Genomic DNA, 26,921 nt, shown 5'->3' with positions numbered 1-26,921 from the left:
AATGAATAATTCAAATAATGGAAAATGAAAATAATTCAAAAATTAACCATCCATTCATTAACTCAAAAATATAAATTAAAATATGAATAAGAGACTATGTCAGGAGCTTCTAAATTAACAATGATATTTATTTGTAGCCAATATTTTCAGACTGGTGAGAAGGGAAGTTTTATATACCTCTGTGAGGGAATCAAAAGTAATTTAACAACGTGTATAAATGTTCCTGTGGCAGATACTTGTCATTTTCTTTCAACATTTATCTTTCTATATTCCTCTGTATGTTGAAATGAACTGGAAGCTTAAATACGAAATTCCTCAGACTTTCTTGCCAGCTGGCTTCTGGTTAGATTCTGCCCATGGAAGTGTAGCAACCACAAAGATGTTTGCTTAGTTCTCCCTCAAAAGAACCCACTGAGAAGAACATAGTTGACTGATGGCCTCCAGTAACCCCACCTGTGGAGTTACACAGGCCACACTTTGTCTGGGCTGCTACCAGTCAGTGACTGAGCATGGCAGGAACACAACAGCCCGGCCTTTTTGCCCATTATGGGAGTCTTTGCAATGGGCAGCCTTTGCTCCAGGACCCCAAATTGGCCTGGCCAAGACTTTTTCAAAACTGTGCTGAAGTTTGGGGTTCTTCCTACTCAAGCCTCCTTCCTTCCTTCTCTTCTTTCACAGGTGTCAACCCTTCCTCCTGGTTTGAAGCTTCACTCCACCTACTCCTCCTCCCTCCCTCTTTATATTTCAAAAGTGTTTCCCCCAATAAACTTCTTGAATATTGAATTCTGTCCTAGAGTCTGCTTCTTAGAGGAAGGCACTCATAAGAAAGAGAGAGGCCACTTTTTTTTTTCTTTTTTTTCCCCTGCTTCTGGCTTCAGAAATGCTAAGGGAGATCACATGAATGCCTGTGGACTTCAGCAGCATTAGCAGAGAGTCTAGCAGCGCTAGCAGCATTCAGCCTCCTGGGCTCTTGCAATATCATGAGGGAATTGGTTCCAGGCTTCCTGCTCAGTGGCAGTGGAAGTGATTCCCAAAGCAGCAGCAATGCTTCAGCAACTTCAACAGCAAATAATACAATCAGGAGCTCTGGGTAATTCTGCTTTTCTTTTTGCTCTCCCACCTCTAGGGGAAGTAATAGCTTTCTGCAGTTAACCAATGTCTGGGTAGTAGTATCACCATTCCCTGTTACCTCCTCCAGCTCTTTCAACACTGTTGTAACCAGTTCCTTATTTTATTGTTTGTTTTTTTTTTTTTTGAGGTACGTAGGCCTCTCACCCTGTGTCCTCTTGCGTTGCGGAGCACAGGCTCCGGACACGCAGGCCCAGCGGCCATGGCTCATGGGCCCAGCCGCTCCACGGCATGTGGGATCCTGCCGGACCGGGCACGAACCCGTGTCTCCTGCATCAGCAGGCAGACTCTCAACCACTGCACCACCAGGGAAGCCCCAGTTCCTTATTTTAAACCACTTAGTGTGACTTTCTTTTTCCTGAGTGAATGCTGAATGATACAAACTTAATAATTTCTCATCTGTGTTAACTATGTAAAGAAATTTAAAAATGAACAAAATGTATTAATAAATTTAATTAATTGATAACTAATTAATATTAAATGTAAACAAAAATTCTACACAAATGTTTTTAGATTAGTATTAACAAACAAAAAAGTCTCAAAGAAATCTAACAACAAAGAATTTTCTTAAGTAATTTAGGACACATTATTACAATGTTTTTTCATGCCCCAATTAAAATATGTTTTTATGGATAGTTTTAGATATATAAGTAAATACATATCATTTATTGCTAATTATACTACTAAGTGGGGGAAAAAAAGTAATGTTGAATATGTACTTATCATACGGCCCACAGAGTTTTATTCTTAAAAATATACCTGGGGTTTTTTTTTTTTAATTCCGTATATATGTGTTAGCATACGGTATTTGTCTTTCTCTTTCTGACTAACTTCACTCTGTATGACAGACTCTAGGTCTATCCACCTCATTTCATGAAGAACCTAGGGGCAAAACGAGAATAAAGACACAGACCTACTTGAGAATGGACTTGAGGATATGGGGAGGGGGAAGGGTAAGCTGTGACAAAGCGAAAGAGAGGCATGGACATATATACACTACCAAACGTAAGGTAGATAGATAGTGGGAAGCAGCCGCAGAGCACAGGGAGATCAGCTCGGTGCTTTGTGACCGCCTGGAGGGGTGGGATGGGAAGGGTGGGAGGGAGGGAGATGCATGAGGGAAGGGATGTGGGAACAGATGTATATGTATGACTGATTCACTTTGTTATAAAGCAGAAACTAATTAAAAAAAAAAAAAGAGAGAAATCTAGAAACAATAAATGCTGGAGAGGGTGTGGAGAAAAGGGAACACTCTTGCACTGCTGGTGGGAATGTGAATTGGTACAGCCACTATGGAGAACGGTATGGAGGTTCCTTAAAAAACTACAAATAGAACTACCATATGACCCAGCAATCCCACTACTGGGCATATACCCTGAGAAAACCATAATTCCAAAAGAGACATGTACCAAAATGTTCATTGCAGCTCTATTCACAATAGCCCGGAGCTGGAAACAACCTAAGTGTCCATCATCGGATGAATGGATAAAGAAGATGTGGCACATATATACAATGGAATATTACTCAGCCATAAAAAGAAACGAAACTGAGCTATTTGTAATGAGGTGGATAGACCTAGAGTCTGTCATACAGAGTGAAGTTAGTCAGAAAGAGAAAGACAAATACCGTATGCTAACACATATATACGGAATTTAAAAAAAAAATGTCATGAAGAACCTAGGGGCAAAACGGGAATGAAGACGCAGACCTACTTGAGAATGGACTTGAGGATATGGGGAGGGGGAAGGGTGGGCTGTGACAAGGCGAAAGAGAGGCATGGACGTGTATACACTACCAAACGTAAGGTAGATAGATAGTGGGAAGCAGCCGCAGAGCACAGGGAGATCAGCTCGGTGCTTTGTGACCGCCTGGAGGGGTGGGATGGGGAGGGTGGGAGGGAGGGAGATGCATGAGGGAAGGGATGTGGGAACAGATGTATATGTATGACTGATTCACTTTGTTATAAAGCAGAAACTAATTAAAAAAATGAATAAATAAACTTAAAAAAAAATGGAAAAAAAAAAAAAAAAAAAATATACCTGGGGGAAATTCTGCACCTGTGAACCAAAGTACATGTACAAATAGTGTCCACAGCAGCATTGGCAATAACAGCCAACAACTGGAAAAACCCAAATGCCCATCAACAGTAAAAGATAAATGCATCACATTCTATTCACACAATGTACTCCTATGTCACAACATGGATGAATCTCAAGAAAAAATGTTGAGGGAAGAAGCAAATCACACTAAAAAAAAAATGCCTAAAATAGGATCCCAATTTTACAAAATTAAAAACCAGACAAAATAATACTATATTGTTTAGGCATAAGAAGTCAGGAAAGGGGTACCTCTGTGGGAGGAGTGGTTGTAATTAGGGGAGAGGCATAAGGAGGTTTGGGGAGCTGATATTTTATTGTCCTGTTTGGTATTTGCACAGTCGTTTGCCTTATGATTGTTATTTTGAGTGTACATATGGGTTTTATGCACTATTCTGTATAAATGAGATAACTTAAAATAAAAAAGAGAAAACAGCAACTTTATCTGCATCATTTAAAGCAGAATCACCAGCTCAGAGCTGCATAGTCTCTCACCTAGTCCATATCAATAAATGTATAATTAAATAAATGAATGAACATCATGCTCTCAAATATGTTTAATGCGTTCATAAATTAAACCAGACGAAAATATGCCCACATGGCATCTAATAATTTCTATGTGCAAGAATTATGGGTAATTTGATTTCTTTTGATATTTTTTTTTCTTACCAAAGTTTCTCAATGAACATGTATTACTCTGAAAATTCAATAAAATGAAAAATAAAATGTATTGTTAAAAGTCCAAAGTAGAGTCAGTTTATGTTATGGCCATTTTTCTTTCTCTTAGGACATTAATCCAATTGTTCTCATAAACAAGGTCCTTGAAACACTATGCATTATAATCAGGGTTCTTAAACTTTGGTGTACATCATAGTCAACTGCAAACCAGCCCAAGAGAACCTGGTAATATCCTAGCGAAATTGGTTCAAACAATTTTAACTATAAGAAAACCAACATTCTGAATATGGCCCCAAAGGATCTGCCCCACCACCTCCCCTGCCTAATTGTGCCTACCATCCTCCTTGCTTTTTGTCCTTCAGACACAGTGATCTTGTTTTTGCTCCAAAGCATTCTATTCCTTCATGTCTCAGCACCTTTGCACAGGCTACCGATCCTATCTGGATGCCCAGCTCCCACTCCTCATTCAGATCTCAGCTCAAATGGCTCTTCCCTAGAAAAGACCTCCCAGATTTCCCTCTACCCATTTTACAGTTTACATACTCTTATCCTGAAATCTTAGCTCTAAACATTTTAATAATTTATAGTTAAATATTTATTTGTCTGATTATCAGATTAATGTTTTTCATGCCTACTTTTCTGTAAGTTCCATAGGGCATGGACCATGCCTGTGTAGGTCACTTATTAACCTCCAGAACTTGACCTAAAGCCCAACACTTGACAGATACTCAATAAGTATTTTGTATATTTCAGAGTGAGAAAAGGAGGTCACAAAATTGTATTCTGTTTTTGAAAGGGTAGCAGTGGTTATTTTGGAAGGTAGGATTATGAGTGATTTTTATTTCTCCCTCCTTTGCTTATCTATATTTTTTAAAATGTCAATAGTAAATATTTATTGTTTTAGAATTAAAACAAATTTTGTTTTAATAAAAAAAATATATTTTTTGTTTTCTGGGTTGTTGGTTAGAGAAATGAATAAACTATCAAATGAACCAACAAACAAACGAAGAGCTACCAAAACAAATTAAATGGCTGCTCTCTCATCTAGGCTTTGGGCTGAAAATCACCTTTATTTTAAATTTGGTTTTCTTTGAAAATTTTTCATTCAGTCAAAAGTTGCAATTCAGATTAGTAAACACCTAGTATAATAATGGGAATAACACTCAATATTAGCTAATCAAATGAACATTTAAAAAATTTGTGTGTGTTACGTATAACTCTCATCTGTTTATAATCTCTTTCACACTAAATACAGATCCTTTTCCAACCCAAACATTCAATGATGACTCATTCTCTTTAGATTTAGTTTGGATGTGATGGGTAAAGGAAAAAAAGGCAAGAAAACATATTGACCTTCTAAGATTAATGACTATGTTTTTCTGTTGGGAACTTGGAGTCCTAAACTGAAATATTTCCTCTCTAATCCCCACTATCTGAAGCTGTACCTAATGTAATTGCTTCCAAGTGGGAAATACTGCTTATACTTTCTGATTGGCTGTCACAATGCTCTGAGTTAACCACTACCCCCCACACCCTCACCCCACCCCCCCACACCCCCCAGCTCTCAAAATATCCAGCTGAAGACAGTTGTGAGAATTCAGGACAGAATCTCTGGAGGTTTGTCTGTGTGTGAGGGACTTTTAGTTCCCAAAGCTCAGAAGATTTTATTAAGCAGGTGACAGCATTCTCTGATTTTTACATATCTCATTTTTCAAATACAAATGCTCTAGATTTCTACAGTGTTTCTACATTATGTTCAAGAAACAGAGTAAGACAATTCTCCAGTTGGTTGCTCTTGAGAACACAGTGCTATTGCACTGGTATTTGGAAGAGCTACTTATTCTATTGTTTCATCTCCTATAGTTACCTGTTCTGTAATGACCCAGCATCTTACTGCTCTCTTTCTTACATACTCTGCTCTATACACAGCAGCCTTGCTACTCCTCATGTCTCCAGGCATGCTCCTACTTGAAAGCATTCATACTTATTTACTGCTCTGCCTGCAACATCCTTCTCCCAGATATTTTCATGGCTGGCTCCATTGAAAAATTTAGGTCTTACCCAAAGGCCTTATTTAAAACTACAGTCCCTCTCGAACACTTCTTATTTTTTCCATAGAATTTATACTATAAAACTGTTTTACTTTTCCTTTTTATTATCTATCTTTCCACCTCTAGGACAAAAACTCCATAAAGAAAATGTTTGCGTCTTGTATGTACTGCTATATTCTCAGTCCTTATTGTGGGTACTCGAAAATTATTGAGTAAAACAAATTTTCCATCAGAATTATCCAATCTAAAATATTCCTGTGAAAACTACCAATAGACTCTATGAATCTAGAAGTCCTGATTCCCAGAAAGAGAATGCTTTTACCAGGGGAAACTGTAAGAGTCCTGCTAAACATATAGCTCCAATTGCTGCCTAGTCAGCCCCATAGACGAGCAAGAAAAAAAGAACTTAAATACTGATGAGTTTAATGACTCCAGTGACCACTGCTATGGGTAGCTTCTAGGAACCAGGGCAGGGGAGAATATGTTAGGCTCTCAGATGATCCACTGAGGTATTTCTTGGCATCCCAATGTCCAGTTACAACTATAAATTTATAAGTACAACAACCCCAGAATTCAGAACATGATAATCCAGAGCTCAGAACCCTCAGGTACGAGGTAAAACATCAGGTAAACCTTCTAGGTGAGCAGGAAGGAGAGAGGAATCTAAAATGGCTAGGGAAGTGGGCAGATAATGAGTATCAATAAAGGCCTTGGTACCAACTGCATTAGTAGCAGCCCCACTATTCCTCCTCAAGTAGGTTTTCTTGGAAATTATAACCAAGCAGAATCTTTGATAAGGTTTGCCTAGACAGAGTAAATTTAAAATAAGAAGCAAGCAGAGCTGAGGGGTATGAGAAGTTGACTGCAGTGATGTGTAGCTGTTGGTTCACTAGCAAGATCCTTTCTATCAGCAGTGCATCTTTCCTCCACTTGCTGTGAATGGTAGGGGATTACAATTCACAGCCCCTCCCTTGTTCAGAAATCCACCCTCTGCTAAAGAGAAGCTACTTCTCCAGGAAGGCTATTCCCTACCATGGGTAATAGATCAATGGCCAATGACAAATGGACACAAGTGTAGAAGAGGCTATTTATCTCACCTCAAGGAGCTCCTCTCTGTGGAGCAATTTATGTTTCTGATCCTCCCCAAAGGACCTGACCAGGCTGTTCTCCAGCTGAGACTCTATTTGTGCTCATCTTTTGTCTCCAAGTTTATCCTGCTGTCCTTGCTCTCTGTCTCCTGAGAGCACTCTTTCTATAAATCACATAAACAAGAATTCCTGACTTGGCTCTGCTTTTAGAGAAACCTAAGACACATGGTGTATGCAAATCATCTCTGGAAGAATGCATTCTAAATATAGGCCTTAAAAACTCTTGCAAATATGATTCCAGTGAACATTAGCTCACAAAATTTTTAAAAATCACAAAACCCTAAAATAAATAAAGTACTATGAGTGAGAGTCAACAGGAAGAAATCACAAAAATTTCATAAAATAGAAGCATCGAATTTTATATATACGTGAGATTTGATATAAAATGTATAAAAAGAAATATAAACTAAATAAATCAAGAACAAAATATATCAAAAACCAAGAAAATTTGTAAGAAAAAAAGAATTTTTAATAGCATGTAATAGATGAAATTAAAACTCAATATATGCATTAAAGAGCAGATTAGACCCAAGAGAACATAGAAATAGTGTGGTAGAAAAAAACAAATCTGAATATATATCCCAGAATATAGCACAGAAAGACTTGAAGATGTAAGATATAAAATAGAGGTTGAAATATATGGAGAATAGAGAGGGAAAGCTGACATACACCTAACCAGAGTTCTAGTTCAGTAGAGACAACGGTATAGAAGCAATATTTCAAGACATAATGCCTGGAATTCTTTCAAAGTTTATGAAAGACATCAATCCACAGATTCAGGAAGTCAACTAAATCCCAAATAGTATAAATAAAAAGAAATTCACTGCTAGATATTTATCATGTTACATGGAACAAGACTTCCTAGATTTGAATCCTGCTCTCAATGGTTACTAACTAAGCAACTTAGGCCAAATTATTTAAACTTTCTTTGCCACAGTTTCTGATCTATAAAATAGGATGAATAATAGTACCTACCTTATAGACTGTCATAAGGATCAAATGAGTTATTATCTACAAAGCTCTTAGAATAGAGCTGTTGGATTTTTAATATTCAACTGTATTACTTTTATCTTGAATGCTCACACGAAGTGCTCTCAATCAGACACAGATTTCTTATTAATTATCTCACAATAAAAAATAGAAATAAGCAAATAGGCCTTCCTTACTCTAAGCCCTACACATGATGAAAGCCATGTGGACTGTGGGAGATAGAGACTCCACTCTTACAGGGCAGACACAAACTCTCACACACTCTGGCACCCAGGGCAGAAGTGGTAATTTGAAAAAAGCCTGGGTCAGATCCACCTGCTGATCTTGGAGAGTCTCTCAGAGAGGCATGAGGGAACTGGAGCTCACCCTAGGGACACAGACACTGGTGGCAGCCAATTTGGGGGGACCTTGTTCTACCATGTGGACACAGGTGCTGGCAAGTGCAATTTTGGAATCCTCCTTCTAGCTTATTAGCACCAGGACCCAGTCCCACCCACTAGCCTATCAGCTCCAGTACTGGGATGCCTCAGGCCAAGCAACTAGCCAGGCAGAGAGACAGTCCCACCCACCAGCAGGCAGGCTGCCTTAAAACCCCACAGCTACCCCAGGACATGGCCCTGTCTACCAGACTGACCAAGACCCTGCCTCAAACACCAGTGTGCAGGCACTAGCCCTGGGACCCCAAGGGCCCTGCAACCAGAGACCCTAGGACCCAGCTCTGTCCACCAGTGGGCCGATACCATCCCCAAAACGACTGCAGCCCCACAGAACACTCAAAGGCCAAACACAGGCTCTAAAATACCTTGGGACCCTCAGCCGGCTGCCCCAGGATTCAATTTCACCCACCAGTGGGCCAGCAAAAACTTTGGGACACCCTGGACCACATAGTCAGCTGAGTCAGGAACAGGCCCTGCCCACCAACAGGCTAAAAGCAGCTCCAGGACCCCCAGGTCCCTGCAGCCAGAGATCCCAGGACACAGCTCAGCCCACCAGTGAGCTGGCACTAGCTCCAGGAGACCCTGGGCTCTGGCCCCACTCACCAGCAGGATGATAACCAGCCCTAGGAACCCCCAGACCCTGGCCACACCCATCAGCAGGACAACACCAGCTTGAGATACCTTGGACTTCTCAACAAGCTGCCCTGGGATACAGTCCCATTTATGAGTGGGCCAACATCAGCTCTTGGTCACCCTGGAACCAGTAGCCAGCCATGTGAGGAACCAGCCCCACCCACCAGCAGGCCAACACTAGATCCAGGAACCCTGGTCTGCAACCCCAGGACCCAGCTCTGCCCATCAGTGAGTCAACACTAGCTCCAGAACCCCAAAGGCTTCCATAGCCAGCCTCCATACAAGGCATAGCCTGGCAACCAACCAGACTCTGGGCCAGCCACATCTACCAGACTGCCCACAGTAGTCAGCCCGCCACAACAGAAGGACCCACACAGTCTAAATAGGGGGCACCACTAGAGCACGTAGCTCTGGTGATCAGAGAGGAGTGTGCTGTTGGGATTCAGAGGACATCTCCTACAAAAGGCTACTTCTCCAAGGTTGGGAAAAACAACTAAACAACCAGATACATAGATATTAAAAGTGGTAAATGAGGTGGCAGAGGAATATGTTCCAAATGGAGGAACATGTTCCAAACAAAGGAACAAGATACAACTCCAGAAGAAGAACTAAATGGAGATAGGCAATTTATCTGATAAAGAGTTCAAGGAAATTATTATAAAGATGATCAAAGAACTCAGGAGGAGAATGGATGAATAGAATGAGAAGTTATAATTTTTTAAGAAAGATTTAGAAAATATAAAGAAGAATCAAACAGATATGAAGAATACAATAAGTGAAATAAAAAATAAGTTAGAAGGAATCAACAGTAGATTGATACAGAAGGCTGGATCAGTGAACTGGAAGGCACAGTAGTGAAAATCACTGAAGCTGAACAGAAAAGAAAAAAAAAAGAAATGAGGACATTTAACAGACCTCTTGGACAACACCAACCATACTAACATTCACATTATAGGGGTCCTAGAAGAAGAAGAGAGAGAAAAAGGAACAGAACATATTTGAAGACATAATACCTGAAAACTTCACTAACCTGGGAAAAGAAACAGAAATCCAGGTCCAGGAAGCACAGAGTCCCAAAGAGGAACAAAACAAGACACACTGTAATTTAAATGGAAAAAAATAAAGAGAGAATATGTGCATTGGCCAAGATGGTGGAGTAGAAAGACCCTGAGCTCATCTCCTATCATGAGCACACCAAAATTACGACTATCTGCAGAACAACACTCTATGAAAAAGATGAGAAGCTACAGGAAAAGATTTTTCACAACTAAAAACCTAAAGAAGGAACCACAATGGGAAAGGTAGGATAGGAAAGGTGGGCTCACAATATAATCAAGTCCCATACCCCTGGGTGGGCAAACTGCAGCCCTGGGGTCCTGCACTGAGAAGACAAGTCCCCAGAGCATTTGGCTTTGAAGGCCAGTGGGGCTTAATTTGGGGAGTGCCAGGACCGAGGGAAACAGAGACTTTACCCTTAAAGGCCCACACAAAACCCCATATGCACTGGTACCCAGGGCAAAAGCAGTAATTTGACAGGAGCCTGGGCTAGATCTAACTGCTGGTCTTGGACAGTCACCTGGAGAGGCGGGGCGGGGGTGGCTGTAGCTCATTCTGGGGACATAGATACTGTCAGTAGCCATATTAGGGAGCTTTCTACCACACGGACACTGCTGCCGGCAGCTGGCATCATGGGATCCTCCCTCTGGCTCAATAGTGCCAAGATCTGGTCCCACCCAACAGCCTGTAGGCATCAGTGCTAGGAAGCCTCAGGCCAAACAACTAACTGGGTGGGGACACATCTCCACCCATCAGCAGACAGGCTGCTTAATGACTTCCTGAGCCCACAGCCACCTCTAGACACAGTCTTACCTACCAGAGGGCCAAGACACAGCTCCACCCACCAGTAGGCAGACACCAGCCCTGCCATCCAGGAAGCCTGCGCCAGCCTCTAGACCAGCCGAACCCACTAGGGGGCAGACACTAGATGCAAGAAAATCACAGTCCCTCAGCCTGAAGACCTAGTCCACCCATGGCAGGCTAGACCTTACCCTGGGACCAGTGGGGCCTGGGACCTGGGACCTGGGCCCTGGCCCTGCAACTAGCAGGCCAACACAAGCTTCAGGACACCATGGACCACATACCCAACTGTGTCAGGAACCAGACCCCTGCCCACCAGTGATCTGATACCAGCTCTGGGATCCCTGGGCCCTGCAGCCAGACTCCAGGACCCAGCTCTGCCTGCCAGTAGGTGGAGCAACAGCCCCAGAGTCTTCTGGACCCTGACTCCTACTGCCAGTGAGCCAACATTAGCCCCAGGGTTCCTTGGGGTTCTGCAGTCAGCTGCCTTATGACCAGGCCCCACTAGTCAGTAGCTAGCAACATCCACACAAAGCAGGGTCTGGTAATCAACTGGTCTAGGGGCCAACAAAGCCCACCAGTCAGCCTACATAGTCAGCCTGCCACAACAGAAGGACCTAGGCAGCCCTCTTAGGGGGAATTCTGAGAGCATATCGCTTAGATGACAAGAGGGGAGTATGCTGCTGGGCAATTTTTTTTTTACAGAACTAGAATGAATAATTCTAAAATTTGTAGGGAAACACAAAAGGCCCTGAATAGCCAAAGCAAACTTGAGTAAGAAGAACAGGACTGGAGGTGTCACACTTCCTGACTTAAAAGCTACAGCCATCAAATTAGGATGGTACTGGCATGAAAATAGAAATACATCAATGGAACAGAATAGAGAGCCCAGAAATAAACCCATGCACTTATGGTCAATTAATCTATGACTAGGAGGCAAGTATATACAATGGGGGAAAAAATAATAGTCTCTCAGTAAGCGGTGGGAAAACTGGACAGCTACAAGTTAAAGAATGGAATTAGAACATTTTCTCAAACCATATACAAAAATAAGCTCAAAATGGATTAAAGACTTAAATGTAAGACCTGAAATCATAAAACTCCTGGAAGAAAACATAGGCAGAACACTCTTTGACATAAATTGTAGCAATATATTTTTGGATCTATCTCTTAAAGTAATGGAAACAAAACCAAAAATAAACAAATGGGACCTAATTAAACTTAAAAGCTTTTGCACAGCAAAGGAAGCCATCAACAAAACAAAAGACAACCTACTAAATGGGTGAAAATATTTGTAAATGATATGACGGATAAGGGATTAATATACCATATACATAAACAACTCATACAACTCAAAATCAAAAAAACATACAACTTGATTAAAAAAATGGGCATAACCGAATACGCAATTTTCCAAAGGAGACACATAGATGGCCAAGAGGTACATGAAAAGGTGCTCAACATCGCTAATAATCGGGGATAAGCAAATCAAAACCACAATGAGATATCACCTCACACCTGTCAAAATGGCTATCATAAAAAGAATCACAAAAAATAAATGTTGGCAAGGATGTGAAGAAAAGGCAACTCTTGTACACTATTGGTGGGAATGTAAATTAGTGCAGACACTATGGAAAACAGGATGAAGTTGTCTCAAAAAACAAACAAAAAAAATAGATCTACCATATGATTCAACAACTCCACTCTTGGGTATATATCCAATATATCTGGAGAAAACTATAATTTGAAAAGATACATGCACCCCAATGTTCATTGCAGCACTATTTACAATAGACAAGACATGGAAGCAACCTAAATGTCCATCGACAAATGAAGAGATAAAGAAGATGTGGTACATATATACAATGGAATACTACTCAGCCATAAAAAATAATGAAATAATGCCATTTGCAGCAACATAGATGGACCTAGAGATTATCATACTAAGTGAAGTAAGTCAGACAGAAAAAGACAAATATCATATGATATTGCTTATATGTGGAATCAAAAAAAAAGATACAAATGAACTTGTTTACAAAACAGAAATAGATTCACAGACATAGAAAACAAGCTTTTGGTTACCAAGTGGGAAAGAGGTAGGAGAGGGATAAATTAGGAGGTTGGGATTAACATATACACACTACTATATATAAAATAGATAACCAACAACAACCTATGGTATAGCACAGGAATTATACTCAATATTTGTGATAACCTATAAGGGAAAAGAACCTGAGAAAAGAATTTGTATACACACACACACAGACATATATGTATATAACTGAATCACTGTGCTGTACACTTGAAACTAACACAACATTGTAAATCAACTATACTTCAATTTAAAAAAAAATCCACATGCAAACTCTAATTTGAAATTTTCGTACGCTCAGTGCTCAAAGGAGTCTTATTTATAATAGCCAAGCTACGGAAGCAACCTAAATGTCCATCAAAAGATGAATGGATAAAGAAGATGTAGTACACTTACACACACACACACACACACACACACACAGGAATACTACTCAGCCATAAAAAAGAATGAAATTTTGCCATTTGCAACAACATGGATAGACCTGGAGGGTATTGTGCTTAGTGAAATAAGTCAGACAAAGACAAATACTGTATGTTATTAAAATAAACAAATGAATATAACAAAACAGAAACAGTCACAGATATAGAGAACAAACTAGTGATTAACAGTGGGGAGAGGAAAGGAGGGAGGGGAAGCATAGGGATAGAGGATTAAGAGGTACAAACTATTATGTATAAAATAAGCTACAAGGGTATATTGTACAGCACAGGGAATATAGCCAATATTTTATAAAATCTCTGAATGGAATATAATCTATACAAATTTTGAATTACTATGTTGTATACCTGAAATTAATATAATATTGTAAATCTACTATACATCAGTAAGAAGAAATAACTTGAATAACTTTCTTAGTACTACCACTTTGGAAAAAAAGCATTTCACATAATCTGGTAAGACTGAAGATATGCAATGCCCTGTGACCCAGAATTTTGCTCCTTGGAATGTGCTCTTGAGAAACCCTGGCACATGTGCACAAGGAAAGAAGTAGACTATTCATAGAAGCATAGTTCATAATGATAAGAAAATAGAACACCAACTGTTCATGTACAAGAGAATAAATACATAAATTGTGGTGACTTCATACAACAAAATATGGGGCAACAGTAAAAAAAAAATTAGTATTAACTATAGTTACCATCAAGTATAATGAATGTCACAAATATATTGTTGGGCAAAGTAGCAAATTACAGAAAAACACAGTATTATACTATTATGTAAATTCAATAACAACAGAATTAAGCAGCATGCCATTTGGATATGTATAAACACATGGTGAAATTATAAATAAAAGCAAGGGAATTATAATCACAAAATTTAGAATAGTGATTATCTTGGGTAAGGAGGCAAAGTAATGAAATTAAAGTGGCAGACACAATCAGGTTCAAGAGAATTAGAAATGTTACATGTCTCAACTGGGGGGTGAGCACACTTGTGTTCACTTTATGAATATGTCCTAAAACATATATATACATTACACTTATTAAATGTAAAACAGTTTAAACAAAGGGGGCATTTTGCATGGAAAATGTAAAGGGAAGAAAGAAAGGAAAAGGGGAAGGAGGGAAAGAGGGAGAGGCAGAGAAACCTTTCCTAAATTCTTCCTCCAAAATATTCTTGGTAGGGTGGAAATGGATCAGCAAAACAACACAAAAGTTTATCTTCTATAATGTTTTAGAACTTTGAGTTTGGCAATTTGAGTGAGTTTTCTGAGTCAAGGTATAATCTCTTATGTTCAAGAAATATATTTTTGGCAAAAAGTAAGAAAAGATCTTAGTTTTGGAGTTAGCATAGAACATAACACAAGTTAAAAATTCTTAAAAACAGCTTTAAAAATTGTATGCAATATTCACTGTGGAGCAGTCCTTATGAATGATTCTCTTAGAGACCCCATCACTTGGCTTTGGAGATGAGAAAGCATCCTTATCATGAACCCTTGCTTTGCTGGGATGACACCCACAATTACTATGAATCTCCCCCAAAGCTCTCAATTCTACTTTTATAGGCTGGGAAGGTGCACTGGGGTGACCATGTATGGATGATGTGTCTTCTCCTGTTAAGCCCAAGGCATGGGGCCTGGCCCCAGTGGTTTGCCATTCATTCATTCATTCATTCATTTATCTATTTATCTATCTATCAATTTATCTATTTATCTATCTATTTAGCGGTACGCGGGTCTCTCACTGCTGTGGCCTCTCCCGTTGCGGAGCACAGGCTCCGGACGTGCAGGCTCAGCGGCCATGGCTCATGGGCCCAGCCGCTCCGTGGCATGTGGGATCTTCCCAGACCGGGGCACGAACCCATGTCCCCTGCATCGGCAGGCGGACTCTCAACCACTGCGCCACCAGGGAAGCCCGGTTTGCCCCCTTTTTAAAAGGTAAGTATTTAAGGCTGCTTTGTCCTTCCGTTTGGTTCACTGTAGCCAATTTGGAGGCATGTGAATAACATCTTCCTTAACAACTTCTTAATTTTATACCAGTAACCCTTATTAAAGAGAATATAAAGTTTTATCTGTGGATCCAAGTGCTGTACTAAAGAAAAGAAGAAATGCATACACACACACACACACACACACACACTGTGGGGCAAAAACAGGATTGTGAAATATGAAGGACCTCTTTATAAAATTCATATTTTGAAAGATGACTCTTTTTGGTTTTAAACACAGGGGGAAAAGATTTTGTCTTATAAGCATCCCTCCCTCACACCACATCTTTCCATTCCCTGGTGTACTTGTTCAGTGTAATGCTAATTAAATGCACATGTGTAACTATTTTAAGTGTTACAAAATTCAAGGCAGTCTTAACTTTCTCTTCAATCAAAAATAAAATAAGAAACTAAGTTGTTAGTCTGTGGACTTTACAGAGGAAAGAGAAAAGAATTGTAAAATCATATTTCACAGAAAAATCTAAATTGATTTTTCAGGTTATGAATACTTGATTATGGTAGAGACGGTCCAGAAATAGACTAAAATAAAATTAAATGGAATTTTAATTCATTTGGAGAAAGTATTCACTATACTGAGTCTTATGCTCAGAAAAGAGAACAGAAAGGGCATAATTTTGAGCTGTCAAGCTTAACACACATATATAAAACAAATATCGTCACCCTGCTCTATGGCAGAATTGAGCCTTCTCAATATCATACTGGGGTAAAATCAAAAGAGTGGCCAAAGATGTACTCTGGCATGAAGAAATATGATCTACAAAAAGCACGGAAAGGAAATTTACATGTATACGTATTATTCAGATACATATCATTAAAGATGGTTTCATTGTAGGATGATTGCAATTTGAAACTCATCTTTATTACGTGTCAACTCAACATTTTAACATTATTATCTTAAAAATGGAAACGTTAAGAAGAAAACAGAGTCACGATTCCATACTTTTGAACATTATTTGCAGAAGTGTCAGTAATCCTGGAAACATTTAAATAATCATTCATTACCATTCAAAGCCATATTAAGAATAACTCTCTCTGCATTTTTACTTAAAGAGAATTGCCATGGGTGGACCCACATTTAGTAAAATTAACTGACCAGTAAAAGCAGAACACAATAGTTTGTATTAAAGGGAGTCCCCTTCCTCAGAGAGCTGAGGAAGAAAACAGAACAACTTACCTTTATGATGGTTTGCACTGGACACAACCTTCCCCCACAAGGTTACAATAAAAATTATTATTAGCAGTTTTCCTTTTGTTGCTTTCTGTAAGTATCTCTTACTCATCCTGCAAATAAAAAAAAATAATAAAAATCCTAAGTATGTGAAACCATTGCTTTTCCATTATAACTGTGCTATATTTAAAGCTTCCCATGACACCTTAACACCTAAATTTGCATTTCTTATATTAAAATGTTATTCACTGTATATAAACTATGAACAGAAAAAAAATTAAAGTTTTCCAAATAAAGTGTCTTGATACAATGCAAGAGGTAAGAGAGGCCCTACCTCAGTCAATCTTATTTCACTTAACAACAGCCTAAATCAACTGGGAAACATCACCATTTTTCTTTCCATATAAATATAGATTCAACTTATTCAAAAAATCCAAGGCACAGTTGTTTGAATAATCTTTAAATAAGTGACTTATTCTACTCTAAGAAAAACAAACAAAACAAAACCTTCTTCAAGGCCAGGCCAAATGGTCAGAGTAAACAGTTTAGATAAAATGTGTGTGATGAATTCCTGCACAGAATAAAGTCACTTCAAATTTATTATTCCTAATGTGTTTTTTAAAAGTCACCTTACTGTACAACACTACTACTAGAGATACACAGATGTTTTAATATTACTGGAATCTACCATGCTGTACTTTATGAGAAGTAGAAGAAAAATGGAAAAGCAAAATGAAAAATATCTGGTTAACATTTTCAAGCTGAGACTACAAAACTCAGGAAAGCAAAGCAAAGTTATAATTAAATAATAGCTACCCATAGGAAAAATTTAGCAACTACTTTCTGTAGCACCTAAGACTATATTATTTCAATTGTTTTTCAGGACAAATGGGGGATGTTGGTATGTCTAACCCCATTTGTAGATGATGAAATTTGGAAATTTGCTGAGGTCATGTTTAATGATAGAGTAAAAAGTCAAACATCAAATAATCTAAATCTAAAATCTTTATATTATATAACTATATATATATATATAAATATATATTATATTATAATATAACTACTATATTGCTAAGGGGTAAGTGAACTATATAAGATATAATCCATCTGCATTTATTTATGAGGCAGATAAAATATACATCCATCACCCTGTGCCTTCTCAGGTTCGGATCCTATTTTGAACTCTAATCTTGTTTGACCTACATTCTTGCCTTCATTCTACTGCAAGTTTGTGAGGTCACTTCCTGACCTAGCTTGACTACTCCTCCTCTTGAGTTCTCTAAGTTATCTTTTTCCTTACACCTTCACTGCCAAAATATTCTGTCTCCAAAAGTATGACTCAATGGTGGCAATGATGGCTGTATAATTTTGAAGAGAAGTCATTCACACTGATAAGTGGATGAAAAAATTAATTGATATATTACTTATATTTAATATGGGTATACATGAACACTTCTTGGCCTGGGGAAGTTGTGCAAGCTGATTCAGATGTTGAGGAGACAGCGCAGTATGACTAAGAACACAGACTTACCCCCGAGTCAGATTGTTTGGATTTGAGTCCAGGCCCTCCTGGTTTTTAATTGTGTCATCTTATGCAAATTTCTGGATCTCTTGCCTCAGTTTCTTCTTCTCTAATATGGGATATGTGTGTGAAAAGCCAGGCCCAATGGCTGGCATGTAAAAGGGCTCAAAAAGTATGAGATTGGAAAGTGTTCATTCATTTGGATGTTTTGTTCCTTGAGTGTATGAGAGGCCTGTGGAGGGAGATGACTGGAGGGAATTTCAGTGGCCCCAATAGCTGCAAGTCCTCCATGGACCTTGGTCTTGTGACATGTCTAGAAAATGTACAAAGGAATGGGTGTTTGATCTTTCAGATTAGATTGCTTGGTTTAAAATCTGGCTTCCTGCCTACTTTCTATATGACTTTGGATGAATTACTTAACTAAGAGTATTTTTATTGTATTTAAAATGAGAAGGGGAGACCTTCAAGATGGCAGAGGAGTAAGATGTGGATATCACCTTCCTCCTCACAAATACATCAGAAATACATCTACATGTGGAGTAACTCCTACAGAACACCTACTGAAGGCTGGCAGAAGACCTCAGACTTCCCAAAAGGAAAGAAACTCCCCACGTACCTGGGTAGGGCAAAAGAAAAAACAGAGACAAAAGAATAGGGACAGGACCTGCCCCTCTGGGAGGGAGGTGTGAAGAAGGAAAAGTTTCCACACACTAGGAAGCCCCTTCGCGGGCAGAGACTGCTGGTGGCGGAGGGCGGAAGCTTCGGAGGGGTGCAGGGGTGTAGAGGGCAAAGCAGAGAGATTCCTGCAAGATGATCAGTGCCGACCAGCATTCACCAGCCTGACAGGCTTGTCTGCTCACGTGTTGGGATGGGTGGGGGCTGGGAGCTGAGGCTCCAGCTTTGGAGGTCAGATCCCAGGGAGAGGACTGGGGCTGGCCGCGTGAACACAGCCTGAAGGGGGCTACTATGCCACAGCTAGCAAGCAGGGAGTCTGGGACAAAGTCTGGAACTGCCTAAGAGGCAAGAGACCATTGTTTTGGGGGTGCGCGAGCAGTGGGGATTCAGAGCACTGCCTAAACGAGATCCAGAGACAGACATGAGCTGCGCCTATCAGTGCGGACACCAGAGACGGGCATGAAATGCTAAGGCTGCTGCTACAGCCACCAAGAAGCCTGTGTGCAAGCACAGGTCACTATCCACACCTCTGCTCCCGGGAGCCTGTGCAGCCTGCCACTGCCAGGGTCCCGTGATCCAGGGACCACTTCCCCAGGAGAACACACGGGGCGCCTAAGGCTGTTGCAACGTCATGTTTTCTCTGCCACTGCAGGCTTGCCCCACATTCCATACCCTCCCTCCGGCTTGAGTGAGCCAGAGCCCCCAATCAGCTGCTACTTTAACCCCATTCTGTCTGAGCAAACAACAGATGCCCTAAGGCGACCTACACGCAGAGGAAGGGTCAAATCCAAAGCTGAACCCCAGAACCTGTGAGAACAAAGAAGAGAAAGGGAAACCTCTCCCAGCAGCCACTGCAGCAAGAGAATAAATCTCCACAGTCAATGTGATGTACCCTGCATCTCTGGAATACCTGAATAGACAATGAATCATCCCAAAATTGAGGCAGTGGACTTTGTGTGATTTTGTCTGTAAAGCTTTGCTTTTACCATTTGTACTAGGGTTCTGTCTATCCGTTGTTTTGGGGGGTTTTTTTAGTATAGTTTTTTAGCTCTTCTTATCATTGGTGGATTTGTTTTTTGGTTTGGTTGCTCTCTTCTTTCTTTATTTCTTTTTTTTTTACTTTATAATTTTTAATAATTTTTATTTTTATTTTAATAAATTTATTTTATTTTCTTTCTTTCTTTCTTTCTTTCTTTTTTCCTCCTTTTTCTTCTGAGCCGTGTGGCTGACAGGGTCTTGGTGAGCCCAGGTGGGTGTCAGGCATGTGCTTCTGAGGTGGCAGAGCTGAGTGCAGGACACTGGTCCACCAGAGACCACCCAGCTCCACATAATATCAAATGGTAAAAGATCTCCCAGAGATCTCCATCTCAACGGTAAGACCCAGTTCCACTCAAAACCAGCAACCACAGTGCTGGACACCCTACACCAAACAACTAGCAAGGCAGGTCCACAACCCCACCCATTAGCAGAGAGGCTGCCTAAAATCATAATAAGGACACAGACACCACAAAACACACCACTGGACATGGTCCTGCCCACCAGAAAGACAAGATCCAGCCTCATCCACCAGATCACAGGCACTAGTCCCCTCCACCAAGAAGCCTATACAACCCACTGAACAAACCTTACCCACCGCAGGCAGACACCAAAAACAACAGGAAATATGAACCTGCAGCCTGTGAAAATGAGACCCCAAACACAGTAAGTTAGGCAAAATGACAAGACAGAGAAACACACAGCAGATGAAGGAGCACAGTAAAAACCCACTAGACCAAAAAATGAAGAGGAAATAGGCAGCCTACCTGAAACAAAATTCAGAGTAAAGATAGTAAACATGATACAAAATCTTGGAAATAAAATGGAGAAAATACAAGAAACGTTTAACAATGACCCAGAAGAACTAAGGAGCAAACAATGATGAATAACACAATGAATGAAATTTAAAATTCTCTAGAAGGAATCAATAGCAGAATAACAGAGGCAGAAGAATGGATAAGTGACCTGGAATATAAAATAGTGGAAATAACTACCTCAGACCAGAAAAAAGAAAAAAGGATGAGAAGAATTGACAACTGTCTCAGAGACCTCTGGGACAACATTAAACTCACCAACATTCGAATTATAGGGGTCCCAGAAGAAGAAGAGAAAAAGAAAGGGACTGAGAATATATTTGAAGATATTATAGTTGAAAATTTCCCTAATATGGGAAAGGAAATAGCCAATCAAGTCTAGGAAGCTCAGAGAATTCCACAGAGGATAAATCCAAGGAGAAACACGTGAAGACACATATTAATCAAACTGTTAAAAATTATATACAAGGAAGAAATATTAAAAGCAGCAAGGGAAAAGCAACAAATAACATACAAGGGAGTCCCCATAAGGTTAACAGCTGATCTTTCAGCAGAAACTCTGCAAGCCAGAAGGGAGTGGCAGAACATATTTAAAGTGATGAAAGAGCAAAAACTACAACCAAGATTACTCTGCCCAGCAAGGATCTCATTCAGATTCGACGAGGAAATCAAAACCTTTACAAAACAAGAAAACGCTTAGAGAATTCAGCACCACCAAACAGCTTTACAACAAATGCTAAAGGAACTTCTCTAGGCAGGAAACATAAGAGTAGGAAAAGACCTACAAAAAGAAACCCACAACAATTGAGAAAATGGTAATAGGAACAAACATATTGATAATTACCTTAAATATAAATGGATTAAATGCTCTAGCCAGAAGACATAGACTGGCTGGATGGACACAGAAACAAGACCCATATATATGCTGTCTACAAGAGACCCACTTCAGACCTAGGGACACATACAGACTGAAAGTGAGGGGGTGGAAAAAGATATTCCATACAAATGGAAATCACAAGAAAGCTAGAGCAGCAATTCTCATATCAGACAAAATAGACTTTAAAGACTATTACAAGAGACAAAGAAGGGATCAATAAAGGGATCGATCCAAGAAGAAGATATAACACTTGTAAATATTTATGCACCCAACATAGGAGCACCTCAACACATAAGGCAAATGCTAACAGCCATAAAAGGGGAAATCAACAGTAACACAATCATAGTAGGGGACTTTAACACCCTACTTTCACCAATGGACAGATCATCCAAAATGAAAACAAGTAAGGAATGATACATTAAATGATACATTAAACAAGATGGACTTAATTGATATTTATAGGACATTCCATCAAAAAAAAACCAGGATACACTTTCTTCACAAGTGCTCATGTAACATTTTCCAGGATAGATCATATCTTGGGTCACAAATCAAGCCCTGGTAAATTTAAGAAAACTGAAATATCAAGTATCTTTTCCGACTACAATGCTATGATACTAGATATCAATTACAGGAAAAAATCTGTAAAAAGTACAAACACCTGGAGGCTAAACAATATGCCACTAAATAACCAAGAGATCACTGAGGAAATCACAGAGGAAATCAAAATAAACCTAGAAACAAATGACAATGAAAACACGACGACCCAAAACCTATGGGATGCAGCAAAAGCAGTTCTAACAGGGAAGTTTATAGCAATACAATCTTACCACGAGAAATAAGAAAAATCTCAAATAAACAACATAACCTTACACCTAAAGCAGTTAGAGAAAGAAGAAAAAAAACAAATCCCAGAGTTAGCAGAAGGAAAGAAATCATAAAGATCAGATCAGAAATAAATGAAAAGAAATGAAGGAAACGATAGCAAAGATCAATAAAACTAAAAGCTGGTTCTTTGAGAAGATAAACAAAATTGATAAACCATCAGCCAGACTTATCAAGAAAAAAAGGGAAAATACTCAAATCAATAGAAATAGAAATGAAAAAGCAGAAGTAACAACTGACACTGCAGAAATACAAAGGATCATGAGACATTACTACAAGCCACTCTATTCCAATAAAATGGACAACCTGGAAGAAATGGATGAATTCTTAGAAAAGCACAACCTTCCAAGACAGAACCAGGAAGAAATAGAAAATATAAACAGGCCAATCACAAGCACTGAAATTGAAACTGTGATTAAAAATCTTCCAACAAACAAAATCCCAGGAAAAGATTGTTTCACAGGCAAATTCTATCAAATATTTAGAGAAGAGCTAACAGCTATCCTTCTCAAACTCTTCCAAAATATAGCAGAGGGAGGAACACTCCCAAAGTCATTTTACGATGCCACCATCACCCTGATACTAAAACCAAAGATGTCACAAAAAAAGAAAACTACAGGCCAATATTACTGACGAACATACACGCAAAAATCCTCAACAAATTACTAGCAAACAGAATCCAACAGCACGTGAAAAGGATAATACACCATGATAAAGTGGGGTATGTCCCAAGAATGCAAGGATTCTTCATTATACATAAATCAATCAATGTGATAAACCATATTAACAACTTGAAGGAGAAAAACCATACGATCATCTCAGTGATGCAGAAAATGCTTTTGACAAAATTCAGCACCGACTTATAATAAAATCCCTCCAGAAAGCAGGCATAAAGGGAACTTACCTCAACATAATAAAGGCCATATATGACAAACCCAAAGCCAACTTCATTCTCAATGGTGAAAAACAAACCATTTCCTCTAAGATCAGGAACAAGACAAGGTTCTCCACTCTCACTACTATGATTCAACATAGTTTTGGAGGTTTTAGCCACAGCAATCAGAGAAGAATAAGAAGTAAAAGGAATCCAAATTGGAAAAGAAGTAAAGTTGTCACTGTTTGCAGATGACAGGACACTATACATAGAGAATCCTAAAGATGGTACCAGAAAACTGCTAGAGCTAATCAATGAATTTGGTAAAGTAGCAGGATACAAAATTAATGCACAGAAATCTCTTGCATTCCTATCCACTAATGATGAAAAATCTGCAAAAGAAATTAAGGAAACACTCCCATTTACCATTGCAACAAAAAGAATAAAATACCTAGGAATAAACCTACCTAAGGAGACAAAAGACTTACATGCAGAAAACTATAAGACACTAATGAAAGAAATTAAAGACGATACAAACAGATGGAGAGATATACCATGTTCTTGGATTGGAAGAATCAACATTGTGAAAATGATTATACTACCAAAGCAATCTGCAGATTCAGTGCAATCCCTATGAAACTACAAATGGCATTTTTCACAGAACTAGAACAAAAAATTTCACAATTTGTATGGAAACACAAAAGACCCCAAATAGCCAAAGCAATCTTGAGAAAGAAAAACGGAGCTGGAGGAATCAGGCTCCCAGACTTCAGACTGTACTACAAAGCTACAATAATCAAGACAGTATGTATTGGCACAAAAACAGAAATATAGTTCAATGGAACAAGATAGAAAGCCCAGAGGTAAACCCACTCACATGTAGTCACCTTATTTTTGATAAAGGAGGCAAGAACATACAATGGAGAAAAGACAGCCTCTTCAATAAGTGGTGCTGGGAAAAGCTACATGTAAAAGAATGAAATTAGAACACTCCATAACACCATACACAAAAATAAACTCAAAATGGATTAAAGACCTAAATGTAAGGACAGAATCTATTAAACTCTTAGAGGAAAACATAGGCAGAACACTCTATGATATAAATCACAGCAAGATCCTTTTTGACCCACCTCCTAGAGAAAGGGAAATAAAAACAAAAATAAACAAATAAACCTAATGAAACTTCAAAGCTTTTGTACAGCAAAGGAAAACATAAACAAGATGAAAAGACAACCTCAGAATGGGAGAAAATATTTGCAATTGAAGCAACTGACAAGGGATTAATCTCCAAAATTTACAAGCAGCCCATGCAGCTCAATAGTAAAAAAACAAACAACCCAATCCAAAAATGGGCAGGAGACGTAAATAGACATTTCTCCAAAGAAGATACACAGACTGCCAACAAACACATGAAAGGATGCTCAACATCATTAATCATTAGAGAAATGCAAATCGAAATGACAATGAGGTATCACCTCACAACAGTCAGAATGGCCATTGTCAAAAAATCTACAAACAATAAATGCTGGAGAGGGTGTGGAGAAAAGGGAACCCTCCTGCCCTGTTGGTTGGAATGTAAATTGATACAGCCACTATGGAGAACAGTATGGAGTTTCCTTAAAAAACTAAAAATAGAACTTCCATATGACCGAGCACCCACTACTGGGCATATACCCTGAGAAAACCATAATTCAACAAGAGTTATGTACCACAATGTTCATTGCAGCTCTATTTAGAATAGCCAGGACATGGAAGCAACCTAAGTGTCCATCGACAGATGAATGGATAAAGAAGCTGTAGCACATATATACAATGGAATATTACTCAGCCATGAAAAGAAATGAAATTGAATTATTTTAGTGAGGTGGATGGACCTAGAGTCTGTCATACAGAGTGAAGTAAGTCAGAAAGAGAAAAAGAAATACTGTATGCTAACACATACATATGGTATCTAAAAAAAATGTTTCTGAAGAACCTAGGGGCAGGGCAGAAATAAAGATATAGACATAGAGAATGGACTTGAGGACACGGGGAGGGAGAAGGGTAAGCTGGACAAAGTGAAAGAGTGGCATGGATTTATATATACTACAAAATGTAAAATAGATAGCTAGTGGGGAGCAGCTGAATAGCACAGGGAGATCATCTCGGTGCTTTGTGACCACCTAGAGGGGTGGGATAGGGAGGGTGGGAGGGAGACACAAGGAGGAGGAGATATGGGTATATATGTATATGTATAGCTGATTCACTTTGTTATAAAGCAGAAACTAACACAACATTGTAAAGCAATTATACCCCAATAAAGATGTTTAAAAAAAAAGAATTTAGAAAAAAGTAAATTCTGCAACCAAAAAAAAGAAAAATGAGGATAATAATATCTACCTCATAGTGTTGTTTGTATGAAAACTAAATGAGATACTTCATGAAAGAATTTAACAATATGCATAGAAGATCATAAATGCTCCATAAGTATTAACCATTACTATGGTCATTACTTGGTTAGACCAGCATTTTCCTAATCTGTGTGTTCTGTGAGGCATCACTTTCACAGAACATTAATACCATACTAGTGAAAAACAAAGCGGGCAAATAGATTTGCAAAATTCTGGGTTCAACAAACTTAACCAGATTTTTTCTTTTTTTTAACCAGAGGCATATCTGAGTGTGCAGCATTTTCCAGAAACCTTCCTTCACAGTGTAATACAGGATACTTATATCCTCAGGAAGTGTCTTAAAGAAATAATCTGTTTTAGTATTCGCTCTCAGTAAAACCAAATGCCCATTTAAAATCTTCCATTCTATTGCCTTTGTGTTTGTTTTGTGGAGGGGGCACTCTTACTAATAGCTTTGTTATGAGCTCCTACTTTTCTCACATTTTTTCAGCCATCCTGCCTCCTCTTCTACATCCAATCCCTATGACCGTATTGGACTGCATATCCTATAACAGAGTGAACAGTTTAGCAAAATTCATCTGACAAGAAGAGCTGCTTAGCATAATTCTTGATAATAGGTTTCCCATAGCAAACGGCCTCTGCTACAAGGTCAATGACCCATTGTATTTTCCATACCATTGTCCACCCACCAAATGGGATGACAGAACTGACAGCTGGTCAAAATGGTAACTAGACATATGGAAACAGAAACACCACAAAGTCTCCAGGCTGTCAAACTAAAAAAGGAAGGAGAATGCAGGTCAACATTTGGAAGTCTGTAAAGACCCCTGTCTTCCCTTTCATACCACCCCCCATGCCAGTCCAGTCAACTACCATGTTCTGTCAATACTATTTCCTGAATATCCGTTAATCTTACACACTTATTTCCATACCTACTGCAATACTGCAATTCGGACCACCAAAGTTTCTCATGGGCAACACACAGCTTCCTAACTAGACTTCCTGCTGCCAATATTGCCATCATCTGGAATTGAAGGCAGGGTCTGTGTCTGCTTTTTCCATGACTCTATTTGCCGTATGTAGTACTTAGTAAGTGCCTGATAAATACTGTTGACTGAG

At 39.1% G+C, this 26,921-nt stretch overlaps 1 protein-coding gene across 3 annotated transcripts in view; it reads right to left on the bottom strand.

Annotated features, from left to right (window-relative positions):
* Positions 1-26,921, bottom strand: part of TAFA2 (TAFA chemokine like family member 2) — a gene marked incomplete at its 3' end in the record, with an annotated part of 531,245 nt that overhangs the window by 141,827 nt on the left and 362,497 nt on the right. For all 3 annotated transcript variants that reach the window (XM_081248764.1, XM_081248765.1, XM_081248763.1), the window contains exon 2: positions 16,736-16,842. In XM_081248764.1, the coding sequence (XP_081104890.1) occupies positions 16,736-16,841 (106 nt within the window). In that variant the 5' untranslated portion in view covers position 16,842. The remainder of the gene's footprint in view (positions 1-16,735; positions 16,843-26,921) is intronic.

This window comes from Mesoplodon bidens, assembly GCF_964165515.1.
Source record: "Mesoplodon bidens genome assembly, chromosome: 11".
Lineage (NCBI taxonomy): Eukaryota > Metazoa > Chordata > Mammalia > Artiodactyla > Ziphiidae > Mesoplodon > Mesoplodon bidens.
This window is presented reverse-complemented; position numbering and strand designations above follow the sequence as displayed.